Source organism: Camelus dromedarius, chromosome 21 (genome assembly GCF_036321535.1).
Source record: "Camelus dromedarius isolate mCamDro1 chromosome 21, mCamDro1.pat, whole genome shotgun sequence".
Lineage (NCBI taxonomy): Eukaryota > Metazoa > Chordata > Mammalia > Artiodactyla > Camelidae > Camelus > Camelus dromedarius.
In genome coordinates, this window is record NC_087456.1 from 22977342 (window position 1) to 22992812 (window position 15471).

Below are 15471 nucleotides of genomic sequence, written 5' to 3' on the forward strand. Positions count from 1 at the left end.
TTTATTTATTCTTTTAAAAAACAGACAAGATGGATGGGAAATGCTAATAGTAGATGCAACCACAGCTCAGCCCCCTGCTGTTCTGCAAAGCACATTTTCTTATCAGGCCGAGGCCCTCGCCACACAGACAAGTGGCAGCCTGACTGGGCAAGACCAGCCAAGCAGGCCGCGTCACGCTGTGCACGGGCCACAGAGATGGCGAAGTGTGCAACCAGATGGGTAGTTTAGGTCAGTCCCCAACTTTTGACTTTCTTCACTTCTTTCCAAAATTGTCTGCAAGCTTAACTGTATGATGTGAAGTGTCTCAGGCAAGAAACAAATCTCCTTTTGTGCCCGGACTGCCCGCGCCCTTGGTCCCTCTTCCTGTTTCTCTGTAAGCAGGTTCTGCTGCTTGTCGTTGGGACCTGAGCCCAGTGATAAGTAAGGAACCATTTATCAGATTGCCATGTAGGTTGAGACCAGGTCTGAAAATAAGAGCTGTCTGGTGAAGCTGTGAACCGCAACTGTTTTCAATTTCCAAAATAATGTCTCCCCTTGACGCAATTGCAGATTGCCGGATCCCACAAATCGAAGATGCTGAGATTCATAACAAGACATACAGACACGGAGATAAGCTAATCATCATGTGTCATGAAGGCTTCAAGATCCGTTACCCCGACCTATACAACGTGGTTTCCTTATGTCGCGATGACGGAACATGGGACAATCTGCCCATCTGTCAAGGTATGGGGCGGAAGCCGTGGTTCTCAGCTTTTCTTCTTTCAGACTTGATTGCAGATTGTGTACTTATTTCTCTAGGACAATGGTAGCAGTGACAGAGGGAAACACAAAGCCACGCATGCCCGTGGTTCGGCTGGACCCCAGTCTTGTCACCAAAGCTCTGTTCTTGGATCATGTCACTGTCTGTGGCTCTCTCCAGCTCCGCACACCCTGCTTTAAAGTTTAAATGGGAAACACCTTATTCTTTCGCATGTGGGTTGTCTCCTTTACTCTAAGAAACCGAAAGTAGCTTCAGAATTAGGAGCCTTGTAACTGGGCTGTGAACACAATGATGAACTATTGTATATTTAATGGAAATAGCGGAGCATTTATACTGATTTCAGTAGTGGTGCGAATATATTTAAAGCCAATCTTACAGAAGCTATTTTCTCTTAATAATGTCATCCCTTTTTATAATGCATGAGGAGCAAAAAAATAATCAAATTCAAATTTTATCCAAACCATACGGTGAATATTTATCCTCCTGCATTTTTAAAATTTGCCTGGGCCGACACAGAGGGCCCTGTTTGTGAAAAATAAGCCCTTGAGTTCACATTAATTCTGATTTTATTTTTTGACATGTGACTTGGACCGAAGGACCAAGAAGCGCATGCATAATTCATAATTCTAGGGAGTGGGCGAGCAATCTTATTTGCGCCAAAAGCACTGGCATGTTAAAGTTGAGACGGATGTTAACTTTATGCTTGGAAATCACGACTGGCAGACTTTGATATTGCTTCGTGTGCCCCAGAGTTGGAAATAAATCATTTCCTTATGTGAGAGCTGAAGAGTCACGGCCCCTTGAAGAAACAAAGGCTTTAGGATTAGGAAGGCAGAGGCAGCCCCTGGTCCTCACACCCCTGTGTTTCTCCCCGGAAACTTGCTGTGTTGTTTAGTGTGTGAAGTATTACATCTTTAAAGGAGATGTGTGATCTAGTTACACTTTCAGAGACTGTCCACAAAATCAGCAGCCGGCTTTTAGGTGGGGCTGTTCATTCAAATGGACTTTATTAACCACTGATTCGTTCCAGTCCCGTGGCGAGATCCGAGTAACGGCCAAGAAAATGACTTCAGACTCCAGCCACTTCTTTTTTTTTTTTTAATTGAAGTATAGTTGGTTTACAGTGTTGTGTTGATTTCTGGTGTATGCAGCCACTTCCTGCTTTCATAGTTTCCACTTTCCTTTCTGTTCTTCCACCCTTTCAGTGTCCTTTTATGTCACTTAAATACAGGATGCTGCTTTAGGAGTTCTTCTTGCCCCCATGATTTTTTTTTAAATGCCCTCTGGTGATGTGCATCCTGGGGTGTCATTGTGGGACGTTCGGGTGCTGGCTTTCCTCTGCCCTGTCTGGTCACTCCTGCCCCGCCCCTCCACCACCCCTTAGGAAAGCTCAGTCAAAACACAGCTTTGATGTTTTCTGCAACGCGGAAGAGCTGGCCGGCTGCTCCTAAGAGGTATGTTTCTTCCAACAGCAATACAACCCACAGCCCACCTTCTTGCCTTCTTGGAGCCCTGGGCCCTGACCCTCCTCCTCCCCGGCACCTTGCCACCTGCCCACACAGGCGCTGCGCAAGGTGCCTTACACAGCCTGACACCTCTCGAGCCCCCTGGGGGCGTACAATTGGCCTTAGAGTGACATCTCATCCTGTGGCTTTTCACCTGTAGATCCAGGGGCTGAAGTTCAAGGAGCCATCCCTCCATTATCTAGAAGTGCAGATAGAAATCACATCAAACTACTGAGTCGAAGCCAGTTTTCTTCTGTATTTTTAGGGCAGGCTGTCTCCAACCAAGAATGAGCATAGCATTCTTTCTCAGATTAGCTGCATGTGTTATAACCTCTTCCCTCTCCTTTTGGGGTTGCGGAGGGTTGGGTACTGTTCCAAGGCCATGTTTTCCATGGAAACTTTGTGTTTTAGAGAGCCGAGCCACATCCCAATGCTTCCTGCTCCCTGTGGGTTAGAATTAGTTTTTATTTAGGGAATGCAGTTTACCCACGTGGGTAGCTGAGAAACATACTCCTTCCCTGGAGGGAGCCTGGGCTCAGCCGTTTGTGCTGCCTCACTTGAACCGTGCTTAGGGGATTCTGACACAGTCACTTGTTCCTGTCAACTTGCTTGCCTTTCTTTTATCAATTATTGATCCTGTTTATTCCTGATTCCCAACTTACCCCATACAGTTCACTTTTGCCATGAGTACTGTCAGTTTTCAGTTCCGAAAAAAAAAAAAATCATTTAAGGCTGTCAGGACTGCCCGAAAGGGTGGCTAAGCGTTTAATCTGGTCCATCCGGAGCGTGGCCGGTTCAGGGCAGGGATCTTCGGGGCCTGTGGGGTGTGCGGGGACACCAGGACACAGCAGTGCAGGTCGGCACTTACCCGGCCCCAGAGCGGATGCCTCCCTGCGTCCTGTACCCCGCCTCACCCTGGTCTCACCCTGATACAGACACCACGTTCTGGGGCTCTGACCCGAGCAATTTGCTGAACACAAAGCCCTGTGATGCTTATAACATGTAACAGCCTAGGAGAAGCACTCCATCATCTGCTGCAGTGTGTGCGCGCTATCATTTGTACTTGGTGATTGGAAGGGAAAGTAGGTATTTCCATTATACATTATTTACTTCACACGCAATTAGTTCTCCCCGGGAAGAGCACCAGCTCTGCAGGGTCATTATTCCCTCCAGTGAAACTGCCGGAGCCAATAAGAAATTCCCTGATCACAGCAGATGCTGCACAGAGTGGGATGGGGCGCCCCGGGAACGTTCCACTCGGCTGCACAGCCTCCAAGACAGAAAGGCGGCTCCTGTTTCACCGAAGTAGGGATCCAGGTCTCACTCCCACTCAGCATGTGGAATCCCGTGCTTGCTGCAGACTCGCCGTTGCAGGGCTGCTCAAAGCCTGGCCCACAGACCTGCGGCCACAGCAGCAGCGCCCAGAAACCTTTCACAGTGCAGATCCTACCGAATCAGAAGCTCTGGGCGTGGGGCCCAGCAGTCTGTTCCACAAGCCCTCTCTCTGGGTTATTCTCAAATTTGAGAACCACTGCGCTGCACATTACTTTCCTGTTTCACGTAAAACACAAGCAGATTTTTGAAAACTTTCATTGCTCCATGTTAGGCAGGTGTCTTCCATTATCCGCTGCCATGGGACCCAGTTTGCATTCTAACCTTCTCAAGGTGCCCACCGCCACCACTGAAACCATTGGGGTGTCTCTTTCCTCTGTGGCATCTTCGAGGTTCTCAGCTCTGATGGCACTAAGATTCCTTGGGGAGCTTTGAAAAAGATAGGAATGCCCAGGCTGTACACAGACCTCGGGCACAGGGCTGGGCATTGGTGTTTATAAAAATTTCCTCAGGCGATTCTAACTTGTAGTCAGGGGTGGAACCACCAGCTAGGGGCATCCCGATCCTCATCTGCACCCTCCCTCAGTCCTTCCCTACTTGTCTGACTCTCTTGGTGCCATTTGCAACCATAAAAGCAAATACCTGCTTTACAAATAGAATAGGTACGTAGATAAGGAGGTCTGAGCATTAAAGACCGAGGTGCACTGTCCTTGGAGGCCATGCCACATTCACAGTGGGAGAATCCTGAAGACGTATCATGCTTTGTCAGTTCGGTGTACAAAGATGACCGCGAGAGACTCCTCCCTTTTCTTTCCCATGTCACAGGCTGCCTGAGACCACTCGCTTCTTCTAACGGCTACGTGAACATCTCTGAGTTCCAGACCTCCTTCCCAGTGGGAACCGTGATCTCCTATCACTGCTTTCCCGGATTCAAACTCGAGGGGTCGGAGTATCTCGAGTGCTTACACAACCTTATCTGGTCGTCCAGCCCACCCCGGTGCCTTGCTCTGGAAGGTAACACATCTTATTCTTTTGGAAGTTGAGTTTTGGCTTATTAAAGTAGACGTTTCAGTAGGAGGTGAAGAGCTGAGAATTATAGTCAGCAATAACTTTTGTTCCCTGAGTACCCATTGCGTGCCTCCATCCCGAGCAGAGGCAGCGAGCCTGGTCGTCTGCCATGAAGCAATACTTATAACCAGACATAAAACCAGCTTCCCCCGTCTTTAGGGTTAAAGGGGATGAAAGAGAAAAGTTTCTAGCTTCAAAGGTTAAGCTGCAAATTATTGCAAAGTTAAATGAAATGTCTTCGAAAATTAATTTTCTCTGCACCAAATGAAAACAGATTGTATTATAGCATCGTTAATCTCACCCCTCGCTTTATTGTTGTGTCAGTGTTTCTCCCTATTTCCATGCATTTTATGGCTTAGCTGTAAATGTTTTGCTGCAAGCACACACTTGGAAGCCTGAAACCAGGATATCTTTCTTCCTTGTTTTTGTTAAATACATGTGATTATTTTTGAGTGTGGTTCACAAAAGATCACTAATCAGTGGTATGAAGTGGTGAGTGGATCGGGGCATCCATTAGGAGAATCAGACAGAGTCTATGGATGGAGAGTTTAGAAAAACTTCTAGGCGAGTTGGACATGCTGGCTCAGCCCTCGCTTTAATTCAGGTCTTGAAATTATGATCGAGGGAAGCAAACCCAGATTTACTTCCTGGCATCTAGATATAGTAGATGGGAGGGGGTCTATAAGGGGAAAGAAAAAAAAATGAAAGGAACCTCCAATCAAAGCCCATTTGCAGCCTTTCTTGGAAAACGAAACAAGACACAACAGAATGTTGTTACAAACGAGTCGTACACGCCCTGTCTCCACGTGTACATCTCAGTGCGGGACGAGGTCAGGTTAGATGTGCCTTGGGGGGGTGACAGCCAGAGGGATCAGAGAAGGTGTCTTTCTTAAGGGAGACCATGGATTGGAGTGGGTTGGCTGGAGCCATGCAGCCTCCTTGGAGAGAAAGGGAGCCTAGTGCTCGAAGGGGCGAGAATGCCAGCCGGGGCCATCAGTGTTGCTGTTCTCCTAGGCTGGTAAGTGGAGCCCCAACTCGCGCCTACTTCCCACCTGTCCCACATCCCCTTGGGGACCAGAGCCTACAGTAGAGATGTCAGATGAAATACAGGACACCCAGTTAAATCTGAACTTCAGAGAAACAACACTTAATTTTGTAACGTGAACACGTCCTAAATATTGGATGGGACTTACTTACGGTAAACAGTTATTCTTTGTTTATCTGAACTTCAGCTATAATTGAGTGTCCAGTATTTTTATTTACCGAATCTGGCAATCCCAGCTTAGAAGGATAAGGGATCCCCTCTGTTTCCACCCAGAACAGCTTCTGTGTTACCTGGACACCGCTGGCAGGCGAGGTGAGTGTGGGTTGCTGGTGAACTGGGGCTTTTCTGGTTCCTGGGGGTTTCTCCCTGCTCAGATAACCAGAAATAGAGGATTGGTTAAAGGTATCATTGTGATGATTATATCCGTTTGAAATGCCTGTTTTGAAATCTTTTCAGGTTTGGTTTAAATGCCTTTCATGCAGTTTTATTCTGATAAGCTTCATTTTGGGACTTCAAAAGCAGTTTTTATGAAACTCAGGGAATATGATGTGAATAGGCATAAAACAAAATCCGACTTCTGGGGCGGCGAGCTGAGGTTATGAATAGGAAGCTGTGACCAGCTTCTGATTGGACATGAGTCTCATGGTTAACACAGGTCTCTTTTCCTCCATCCCTAGGAGGACACTGAAAGTCCAGGTGACAGCTGCCTGTGCCAAGAAGGCCACTCAATACCTTTTTACCTTGGGTTTAAAAAAAAATACTTTAAATCTTTATTTTCAACGCATGTTCCTTTCAATTTTCTGATGCAGTTAGTTTGTGAGACCTTTAAATGCTACCCTGGCTAAAGGCACCAAAGGCATGATTTTAAACAGAGAGGCACAGAGAGGACTAAAGGGTTTATTTGTCTTAAGACTTGATAGAAACTGGGTTAAGTTAAGCAGCAGGTTAAAATAAAAGGTAAGGATTCACAGAAAACACACCCAGATGCACCTGGATGTTGGTTTCTCTTTAACTCTTACTTGAATTGTGTATCATCTTTTTCTAAAGATGGTGCCTCATTTATGCAAATTGTCAAAGGGTCAAAGGGTATTCAACTAGATATACTGTCCCAAGGGGATCTACCATCCCTTTAATATATCACCCACATTACCCACCTACCCCCATTTTCTCCAGCACACAATTTGGTTTTTCTTAACGGCAGAGTGAAAATGATTGCACTGTGCTGTGGAATCGTGATTTTCTCGGGGGCTCTGAAGTACGTTAAGGGGTTCTGACCCCTGAGCTGACTGGGTCTGGGCAGCTGTGCCGTGGCAGCCTTTCTGCAGGAGCTTTGCGTCTCCTTCCCTTTCCCGTCTCCCTGTGAATCCATCAGTCTATCAGATGTCAGTGTACCTGTCATTGCAGTACCTCCCACCCCCTCAACTCTTTTTCTAACCCGCTCTGAGCCAGGAGACTGGATCACCAGGATGTCATGGAAGTGCTGTGGTGTATTGATTAAGAGTGTGGATCAGACTTGCTGGGTTCACATCCTTAACCATTCTGACCCGGGGCAAGTCACTTAGCTTCTGTCAGCCTCCATTTCCTCATCTGTACAATGGGGGAGATGATTATAATTGCCTTGTGGGACTGTGAGGATCCAGTGTGATAACGAACGTAACGCATTTAGGGAAGTGGCAGGTACCCAGTAGGTGGTCAGTCAAGTGTCCGTCATTATTACTGCTCTTGGAATTGTGTATAAAATCACAATAAATAAGTGAGAACCTGGGGGTTACTATGCGAATACAGCACCCAGGCTTTTATGCGTATACATCGTGACACTATTTTGGTTGTTCAGATGCAATTTTGGTTACTTGCAGACTTCTAACTGTGTTTGTAGAAGGTGAATCCCAGATAAGGGGAGGAAATACTGAACAATAATAGTAATTACCGTTAATCTTGAGAGCTCACTATGTGTCAGAACGTTCGACACAGTATTTCATTTAGTCCTCCTGTTGCCCTCGTGAGACAGGTACTGTTTTTAATCCAGTTTTACTGATGAGCAAAGCCAGCTTTCTAAAGACTCAGTAACTCACCCGAGGACACACAGCCGGTAAGTGGGGGAGAGGGGACGCGAACACGGGTCTTTGCCACTTCCAAGTTCGTGCTCTTCATCATCAGGGTGCAGAGTCTAAGTCTTGTTCTGATTTCTTTGCAATTTGATATTTTTATAGCCATTTTTTAAAGCATTTAAAAATTTAAAACAGTTATCACATAGCAAGAGATTTGTCCATCTAGTCTAGTTCTCCTCCCAGCTGCCGGGGGCCCTGAGTCCCAAGGAAGCCCTGCTGCCCACCACCCCCTCCCCCTCTGGGTGGCAGATGGCCCTCCCTGCTGCCCCCACCGACTCATCCTGTTACAGCAGAGCCTCATTTCGGCCAATGGGCTGATCGGGAATTGTGTCTCCTTTCGCAGACCAGGAGACCGACACCCTGAAGGGTGACGTGACTTGTCCACACTCCCAGCTCTTGGCCGTGCCTTTTTCCGCCGCATGGCGTCTCCCTCCCTGGTGGACTGGCGTATGCTTCACTGGCGCGAGTATTGAGTGGTGGCTGTCACGCTTACCTGTCAGCAACCCCGTAATTGATGCCTGGCTTCATGAAGGTGTTTATAATTTGGAAAGAAAAGCTCTGGCAGCTTCACCAAAGGTGGCAAGAACTTCCAAGGCCGGTGTGAAGGTGTGGGTGATGTGTTTCAAGGCCTGTGCCATCGCACCAGTCTCATGTATGTTTTCCCATAGCCAGGGGGTGGGGGTAAAACACCTGAAATCACAAAATCTTGGATCAGAATGTTGGCTAGGTCATTTTTAAAATATATGAATATATAAATTTGAGCCTGGAAGGGGCCCCTTGGGTTTCAATGTGCTGGTCTGTCTCGCTGTGGGTCTCGGTGGGCGCTTTGCCTTGTCTCTGTGTATCTTAATGTTTTCCATTCTCAGACCGTCTTCATCTCTGAGGCTCTCATCTTTCTCTCCTATACACACACAGAAACACACACTGAATCCAAGAAATCTTTAAAAAAATAAAAACCCTTTGACAGTGAACGTGGGCACTTTCTCATTTGTAAGTGCTCAGAACCCGGAGTACGCTGTCAGCAGTGTTTATTGGACACCTGCTAGGCACAGAGCAACACCAAATTGGCCGCTGGGAAATTACAAAGAAAGAAAAGGATGTAATTCTTTACTTTGAAGCGTGTGGTGTCTAAGGGGGAGAACAAGATGACAAACCCCGTTATCTTCAGAGTAGTGTCGTCACAGTTGGCGCCCGCCCGTGCCCGCAGCTGCCTTTGCCAGGGGGCACGAGCGTGCTTATGCGTTTGGAACAGGTGGAAGGAAAGTTCTGGTAGGTGTATCACGATGGTAACATGAAAATTTCTATCCAGGGATGTACGAGTTTTTTGTTGTTTGTTTCTTTTCCCTGGAGACCAGACAGAAGCATGTTTTTGGTCTCTGCTTGGCCTTTGGGAAAAGAGAAGTCTCACTATCTCACTCGTGTGGGAGGACTGTGCATTTTGAAGCTCTGTAGAGCTCATTAGCCAAGGCAACGTGCCTCAGTGTGTGTGTGGAGCGCTGGCCCAATGGTTTGAAGGTGGAGTAGAGGAGGATATTGAGGGGCATAAAAATAAGCAAATGAACCAAATGTGCAACGAACGGTTATAGGGCGGACTGCTAACACACACATCTAGGAAGTGGTACTAACTGCCCAGAATCCCAGAGACACTCTGATGCTGGGGCTGCAAGGGATGCTGGGTACAGGTGGCTGCAGAAAAAAAAAGGGCTCTTTGTCTACATAGGGAAGAACCATCCAAAAGCCTTCAGTATCCAGAACATTCTGTTCACATTCAGGGTTTCAAATGGCCTGGAAATAACACGTGCTGGGTATCTGTTGACAGAAATTCCTGGGGGCAGGTTAACAACAGCAGAGATCACACTATTGCATCTCTGAGGCAGGAAGCAAGGGCTGGGAGGACAGATGGTTGATGCCAAAACGTGGAATTTTGAGTCCTTGGTTGTGACCTCCCCACTGAGAGATTCTTCTGTTTCCCAACTGTTAAACTAGAGAACTGGATCGGTTAACCAGAAGTCCTTTTTTCAATAGCTTCTGGGGAAAAAGGTAGGATCACATCTAGAAAGGACCAGCAAAACATTTAGTGAGGTTAGAGTCTGAAAAGAAAGAAACCAAAACCAGTAGAATATGCAACTTTAAATAAATGCCTGGGGGATTGTTTATGTGTTCTGTAAACATTTTTTTTATGTCCATATGCTGTGTACTTTGCCAGGTAAGGAGGATACAGAAGCAACCAAGTGATGCAAGGTCTCTGCGCCCTGGGCTCACCCACCCCGTGTGCTCTTTCTCTAGACAGGTGGGCTTCAGCTCTGAATATTCCATTTGTAAGTTTTCCAGAGCCTCTGGTGGTAGAGGAGATTGTAACCTGCTCTGAGGCCACTTGGAATGGGTTCTAGATGAGGTCTCTCTGGTTTTGAAGGGACTGGAGAGGGTGGGGTTGGTGAGTCACTTTTCACTCTGTTTGATTGGCTCTGCCCCCGGGCTCCACTCGGAAGGCAGCGGGAACACGTCCTCCCAGGAGGACGGTGAGCGTGGACCCAGGGCCCAGGAGAGTTCATTGTGCTTATGTGTTTGCTTTTCCCAAACGGAGGAATAAATCACTCCAGGAACTGTAGGGACGTAGGTTTTATTATCCATGACTGAGGCAGTGGCTTCCCCTATGCTGGCCTTTCCACAGGCTATTTCAGCCTCATGGCTGGTGTTTCTCCCAGGAACAGGCAAACCTGACCTCATTAGAAGCTGAACATCCAAAAGTTTTTGTTTTTAAATCCGACCAGTCCACAAACTCAGAATGCCCAAAGTGATGCCCCTCTGCCTCCTTCCCATCCGTGTCACAGCGCACATGGAAACGATGGGCGTTTGATCAGTTTCAGGGTCAATTGCAGGGAATGCAGCAGCGAGGTTTCCTAAGAACCTGCTGGTGCCCAGGGGTCCTTTCAGGTCTGCGTCCTCATATAGGAAAAGGACAAATAAGAAACTGAAAAGCCGTTTGGCCAAATGCAAAATGACTTGAAAGGTTCCAATCTGGGATCAAAACTCAAAGCCAGTTTGGACGTGGAGGGTTCCCAGCTCCCTAACCGCCTTTGCGTCGTGCTTTGTTCTGGTACAAGAGGCGCCCGGGAGAAGAGACGCGGCACATTTCTCCTTCCAGGAGCCCTGCCTTCCCGCGGAAGTGCCTCGGGACTTCAAAGGGAATCCCGTGTAGGAACCAGAAAGACAGCAGAGAAATCCAGACCTCCTCACAGAAGACCTGCCCTGGGTCCGGAGAGCAGTGACAGCCCCTCCACAGGGGCTCAGAGACAACACTCAAAGGTCTAATCACAGCCTACCCTGTGCCAGGGTTGTTCCCATTTTACAAAAGAAAAATTCAAAGCATGAAAAGGAGTCCAGGCCTGGCGCAAGGAAGGTTGCTGTAAATGAATTGTCTGTGGTGAGGTCCAGTGTCGCTGTGTCATTCCCTAAACCAGCGTCAGACACTCTCCCACGGAGCTGTGCACCCCCTGCGCCATATCTCACCTGACAAGCACGGGAAAGTTGAGTCTCTCTTGCCCTCCTGGCCAGCCATCTTCAGTTACAGAGTGGCGAATTGCATCCCTTAATTAGCTGGAAATTTCTGTATTGAATTTTAAGTCGATCGAGGGAAATGATAGAATCGAGTCACAGCAGGATTTATTGGTGTTGATTTTGGATAGAATTCAGAGCTTAGAAAGCCTTTGACATCACCGGTTTACCTTTCCCCCAGCCAGTGCACCACCCCTGGCACCTCCTTTTCAGAAATGAATTGGCAGTGCCTGAGCTGAGTGGGTTTGTGCAGGGCCTCGGGGCCTGGGAGTGCCACCGAGGTTCCCACCCCCTTACCCTGGCTCTGGTACCACCGGGCTGCCTTGATGTGGGGGACCCAGGCCGCTTGGTCTCCCCTCCTTTCCTCACCGACGTTCTTGAACAGAGAGAAGCAGCATTCAGAGCTTCATCTTCCTGGAAGCAACTCCAAGACAGAAAGCCCCTCGTTCCTCCCGGCCTTCCTTGCCCTCGCACGGGGTGTGTGTATGCATCAGCATGTAGCTGTCAGAACTAGACTGTCCTATGATCCCTTCAACCATCTGTGGCTGCCAGCTCCATGCCAGGCAGTGTGGAGGCACCTTTGGTATATGGTCTCATCCTCACGAGCATCGTGGTGCCAACGGCAGGTGAGGACACTGAGGCTCAGACAGCCTCCCCCTTTCCCAGGGTCACCTTGCTCACTCTCCTGAGCCCACACTTTCTACCCACAGTGCTCTTCCAGGCACCTATAGGACCCAGAGTGCCTGCTGGAAATTAGGGCCTGAGTGCTAATCCTGTTGCCAGCGGGGGAGTCCTTTTCGAGAGCTGATCTCTGAGGCTACTTTCTGGCCGCCACATTCCTTGGCTCTGCTCTGAACCAGAACACACTGTTTCAGAGAGGCCACCCTGTCCTCTGCTGGCTCTGGGAGCAGCAAAGGCCTGGGGGGCTGGGAGAGCTCCCCCCAACACGACTGACCTGACTGCTGACAGTCTCCCTGAGGCTCCTATTCACACAGTTGACCCACAGTTGAGCCTTCATCAGCAGGGAGAGGAAATCGATGTTTGTTGGGGGTCATCCTAACCGTTGACACCGGGCACTTCATTTATTGTCTTTATTTAGCCTCGAAACACCTCCAGGTGTTATTCTGCCCTCTTCACTGAGAGGCGGCAGGCCAGGAGCATGGCCTCAGGGAGTAAGTTGCGGAGCCAGGATTGAAAAGATCCTGAAGACCCAGCCCTGACCTGTCTCCCCAGCTGTGCTCTCCCTCCTGCACCTGCTGGCTCCCTGCTCAGCTGCTCATGGGCCACTTCCTTCTCTGTTAAAGTTCCCTGCAACCTGGATTTGTGTCATGCAGGAGGTTTTGGAGGGAGGAGGAGAGTACACTAGAGGATTTGGCTTGAGCTGCGCTGCATTTAATAGTGGACAGTGTGGGGATTTTCCTTCCTTCCTTCCCTCCTTCCCTCCCTCCTTCCCAGGTGGGGCTCTGGTACCAACCAGAGATGCACTGAGCGCTGTGGGGCCATTGCTGTTAGGAATCCGAGTCCTGCTCACCTCAGATGGAGTGAAAATATCACTGACCAGCTGGTCACCCACTGGATTGCTGTGCTTCATTTTCTCTCTCTCCCCCTCCTTTTTTTTTTTTTTTTTTTAATGCAATAAGTAATTACCAGTGTAGCATCTTCCACTTCTCGGGCACATGTCTCTCTTGTACTCAAGAGTAGATTGTGCCGGGGTATCAGGAAACTTCATTATTCTTTTCTTTTCTTTTCTTTTCTTTTCTTTTCTTCTTTTCTATATTGAATCCAGAAACATTAACCTTTCTGTCCTGAGAAAACCAAGAGACCTTGTTCCTTCCCATCCAGGCCTCCCACAGTTCAGAAGAGACCAGCTGGCCAGGGCCAGGGTCTCCATCCCCCTCTCCTAGGTTCTCAAGCTCCCTGCAGACTCACCCATGGTCCTGCCAGCAGCTGACTCCAGCAGGAAATGGAATCAGCAGAAAACGAAGAAAAGAGCAATGGATGGCTTTTCTTTCTCTCCTCTTTACTGAGTGTAGCAGTGGGGCTTCTACCCACAGGGACACGGAGAGAGGCTTCTATTTGATCTGCTTATCTGATCCTATGCCTTCTCTCTTCTTCCCTACCTAATGGAGGAGGTTTATACAAGGCTAGGAGATCCTTGGCCGTGCGGTTTTGTCCTGTCCACAAGGCCCTGAGGCCCAGGGAGGTCCCTAAGAAGCAAAGAGGGTCCAAGGTGGCTTTGTTCCAGCTGCCCCAGCCCCAACGGCCCTGGTTTACATTAATGACATCTGCTGTTCCCACTTAAGATTTATTTGGAGAAAGAGCTTGCCAGTGTCAAGTATGAAAATCATTCATCTAGTTCTGCCTCCTTAGGAACTTGAGACCAGAGAAATGGAACAATTTGGTTCCACAAACTTCCCCCATCTCCTCAGACTCTCAGCCTTGAAGGATGTATTAGATAGCTAATTTAGAATGCTTTTTAGGGACCCAGTTTACATCAGCCAGTCTTATGGGATTTCTCTATCTTATTCTCAAAACCCGAAGACTCCTCAGTTTCCTTTGAAGACAGGTGTGTTCCCTGTGCCTGGGAAAGAGGAAATCTCAGGCCCTTCCCCTGTCATGGGTTAGTGACATTAGCTAGGGAGAAACCCTGTCTGAATGAACGTGGAGGTCGCTTTGTGAACTGAAAGTGTGTTCTACCTTCTTGGCACACGTGCTAGTGTGTTACCGTCTCGCCTGTTTTGTTTCTTGGCAGTGAAGATCCCTGTCTCTGGCTCTGTCTGTAGTACAGCCACCTTGCCTGCGATGCTAACGGGGTTTTTATTAGAGGAAAATGCAAAATAACAAGCAGCCTTGGTAATGTATTGTTCACAAGCAATAGTAAATTATTCTAATACCATTTCCATGTCCTGTTCATACATTGCAGCAGAGTGATTACCAGAAAATAGTTGCCTGAGTGTCATACCAGCATTTCTCCGGGATCACTGTGCTTAATTTTTTTCTCTCTTTTTTTTTACACAGTAAGTAATTGCCACTGTAGCATCTTCCTCTTCTCAGGCACTCGTCTCTCTTGTACTCAAGAGTAGATTGTGCCGGGGCATCAGAAAGCTTCATTATTCTTTTTTTTTTTTTTCTATATTGAATCCAGAAACACTGACTTTCTGTCCTAAGAAAACCAAGAGACCTTGTTCCTATTTTTCAAATAGGACCAAGTTCTCAGGCCCCCCTGCTATGACATTAGAGGCTCTTTTTCTCTTGAATTATGACTCCTGACCTGACAGACAGCCCTGAACCTCCCTCCACCTCATCCTCTCTCTCCAGGTCCCGCTGTTCACCAGCCTTAACCCCCCGCCCGCCCTGCCCAGCACCTTGATTTTTTAGCTAGTTTTGCTGGAAACACGTGACCATCAACCCTCCAACTCTCCTAGGTTCCTAGAATTATCCTTTTTTTTTTTTTTCACCTCATTTAATTGCAGAGATTCTACCTTGATGTCAAAGAAGAGAGGTGATTCCCACCCAAGGGGAACAAAGGGGGCAGAATTCTGGAACGGTTTCTCCCACCAAGTCAAGAAGAGAACACCAGCGGGGACGTGCCTAACCCCCTCCCTCACCTCACACTCACATTCAGAGGTGGGGTCCCACCAGGCTCGGATGCAACTTCTCCCAAGCCCCCCACCCCTCAGCTCTCACCCGGGCAGGCAGCCTGTCTGGGGGCGGATTCAGACCCTGGGGGACCCAGTGGTTCTGAAGCCAGTCGCTGTCACTCAGGTCTTTATGGAATGTCTCTTGGGTGCGAGGGGCAGGGCTGGGGTTGACTCCCCAGTCATGGAATAAACCTGAAGATTGGAGTTGGAAGCTGGCTCCAGCTGCGTCAGTAGGAATGCTGCAAGTTGTCTGCAGTGAATGCTGCTCATATAAAATGAGAATCCTACACACAAGCTACTCCCTGGGTCACTGTTCTGAGTTAGTCTGAATTCCACATCTTCCATGGCAGAGAGATCTGAGATCTTTAAGCCCTTTGCTGCAGACCAGGGTGGATTTGGGGGAAGGGGGACAAGGGCGAGGGGAGCCAGCCCCTTTCTGTCGCTGCGTTCATGCTTC

General features: G+C 48.3%; 1 protein-coding gene across 4 annotated transcripts in view; it reads left to right on the top strand.

Annotated features, from left to right (window-relative positions):
• Positions 1-15471, top strand: part of SUSD4 (sushi domain containing 4) — a 108981-nt gene that overhangs the window by 74761 nt on the left and 18749 nt on the right. For all 4 annotated transcript variants that reach the window (XM_031438430.2, XM_031438432.2, XM_064477275.1 and 1 more), the window contains 2 exons: positions 550-723; positions 4423-4611. In XM_031438430.2, coding sequence (XP_031294290.2) covers positions 550-723; positions 4423-4611 — 363 coding nt within the window. The remainder of the gene's footprint in view (positions 1-549; positions 724-4422; positions 4612-15471) is intronic.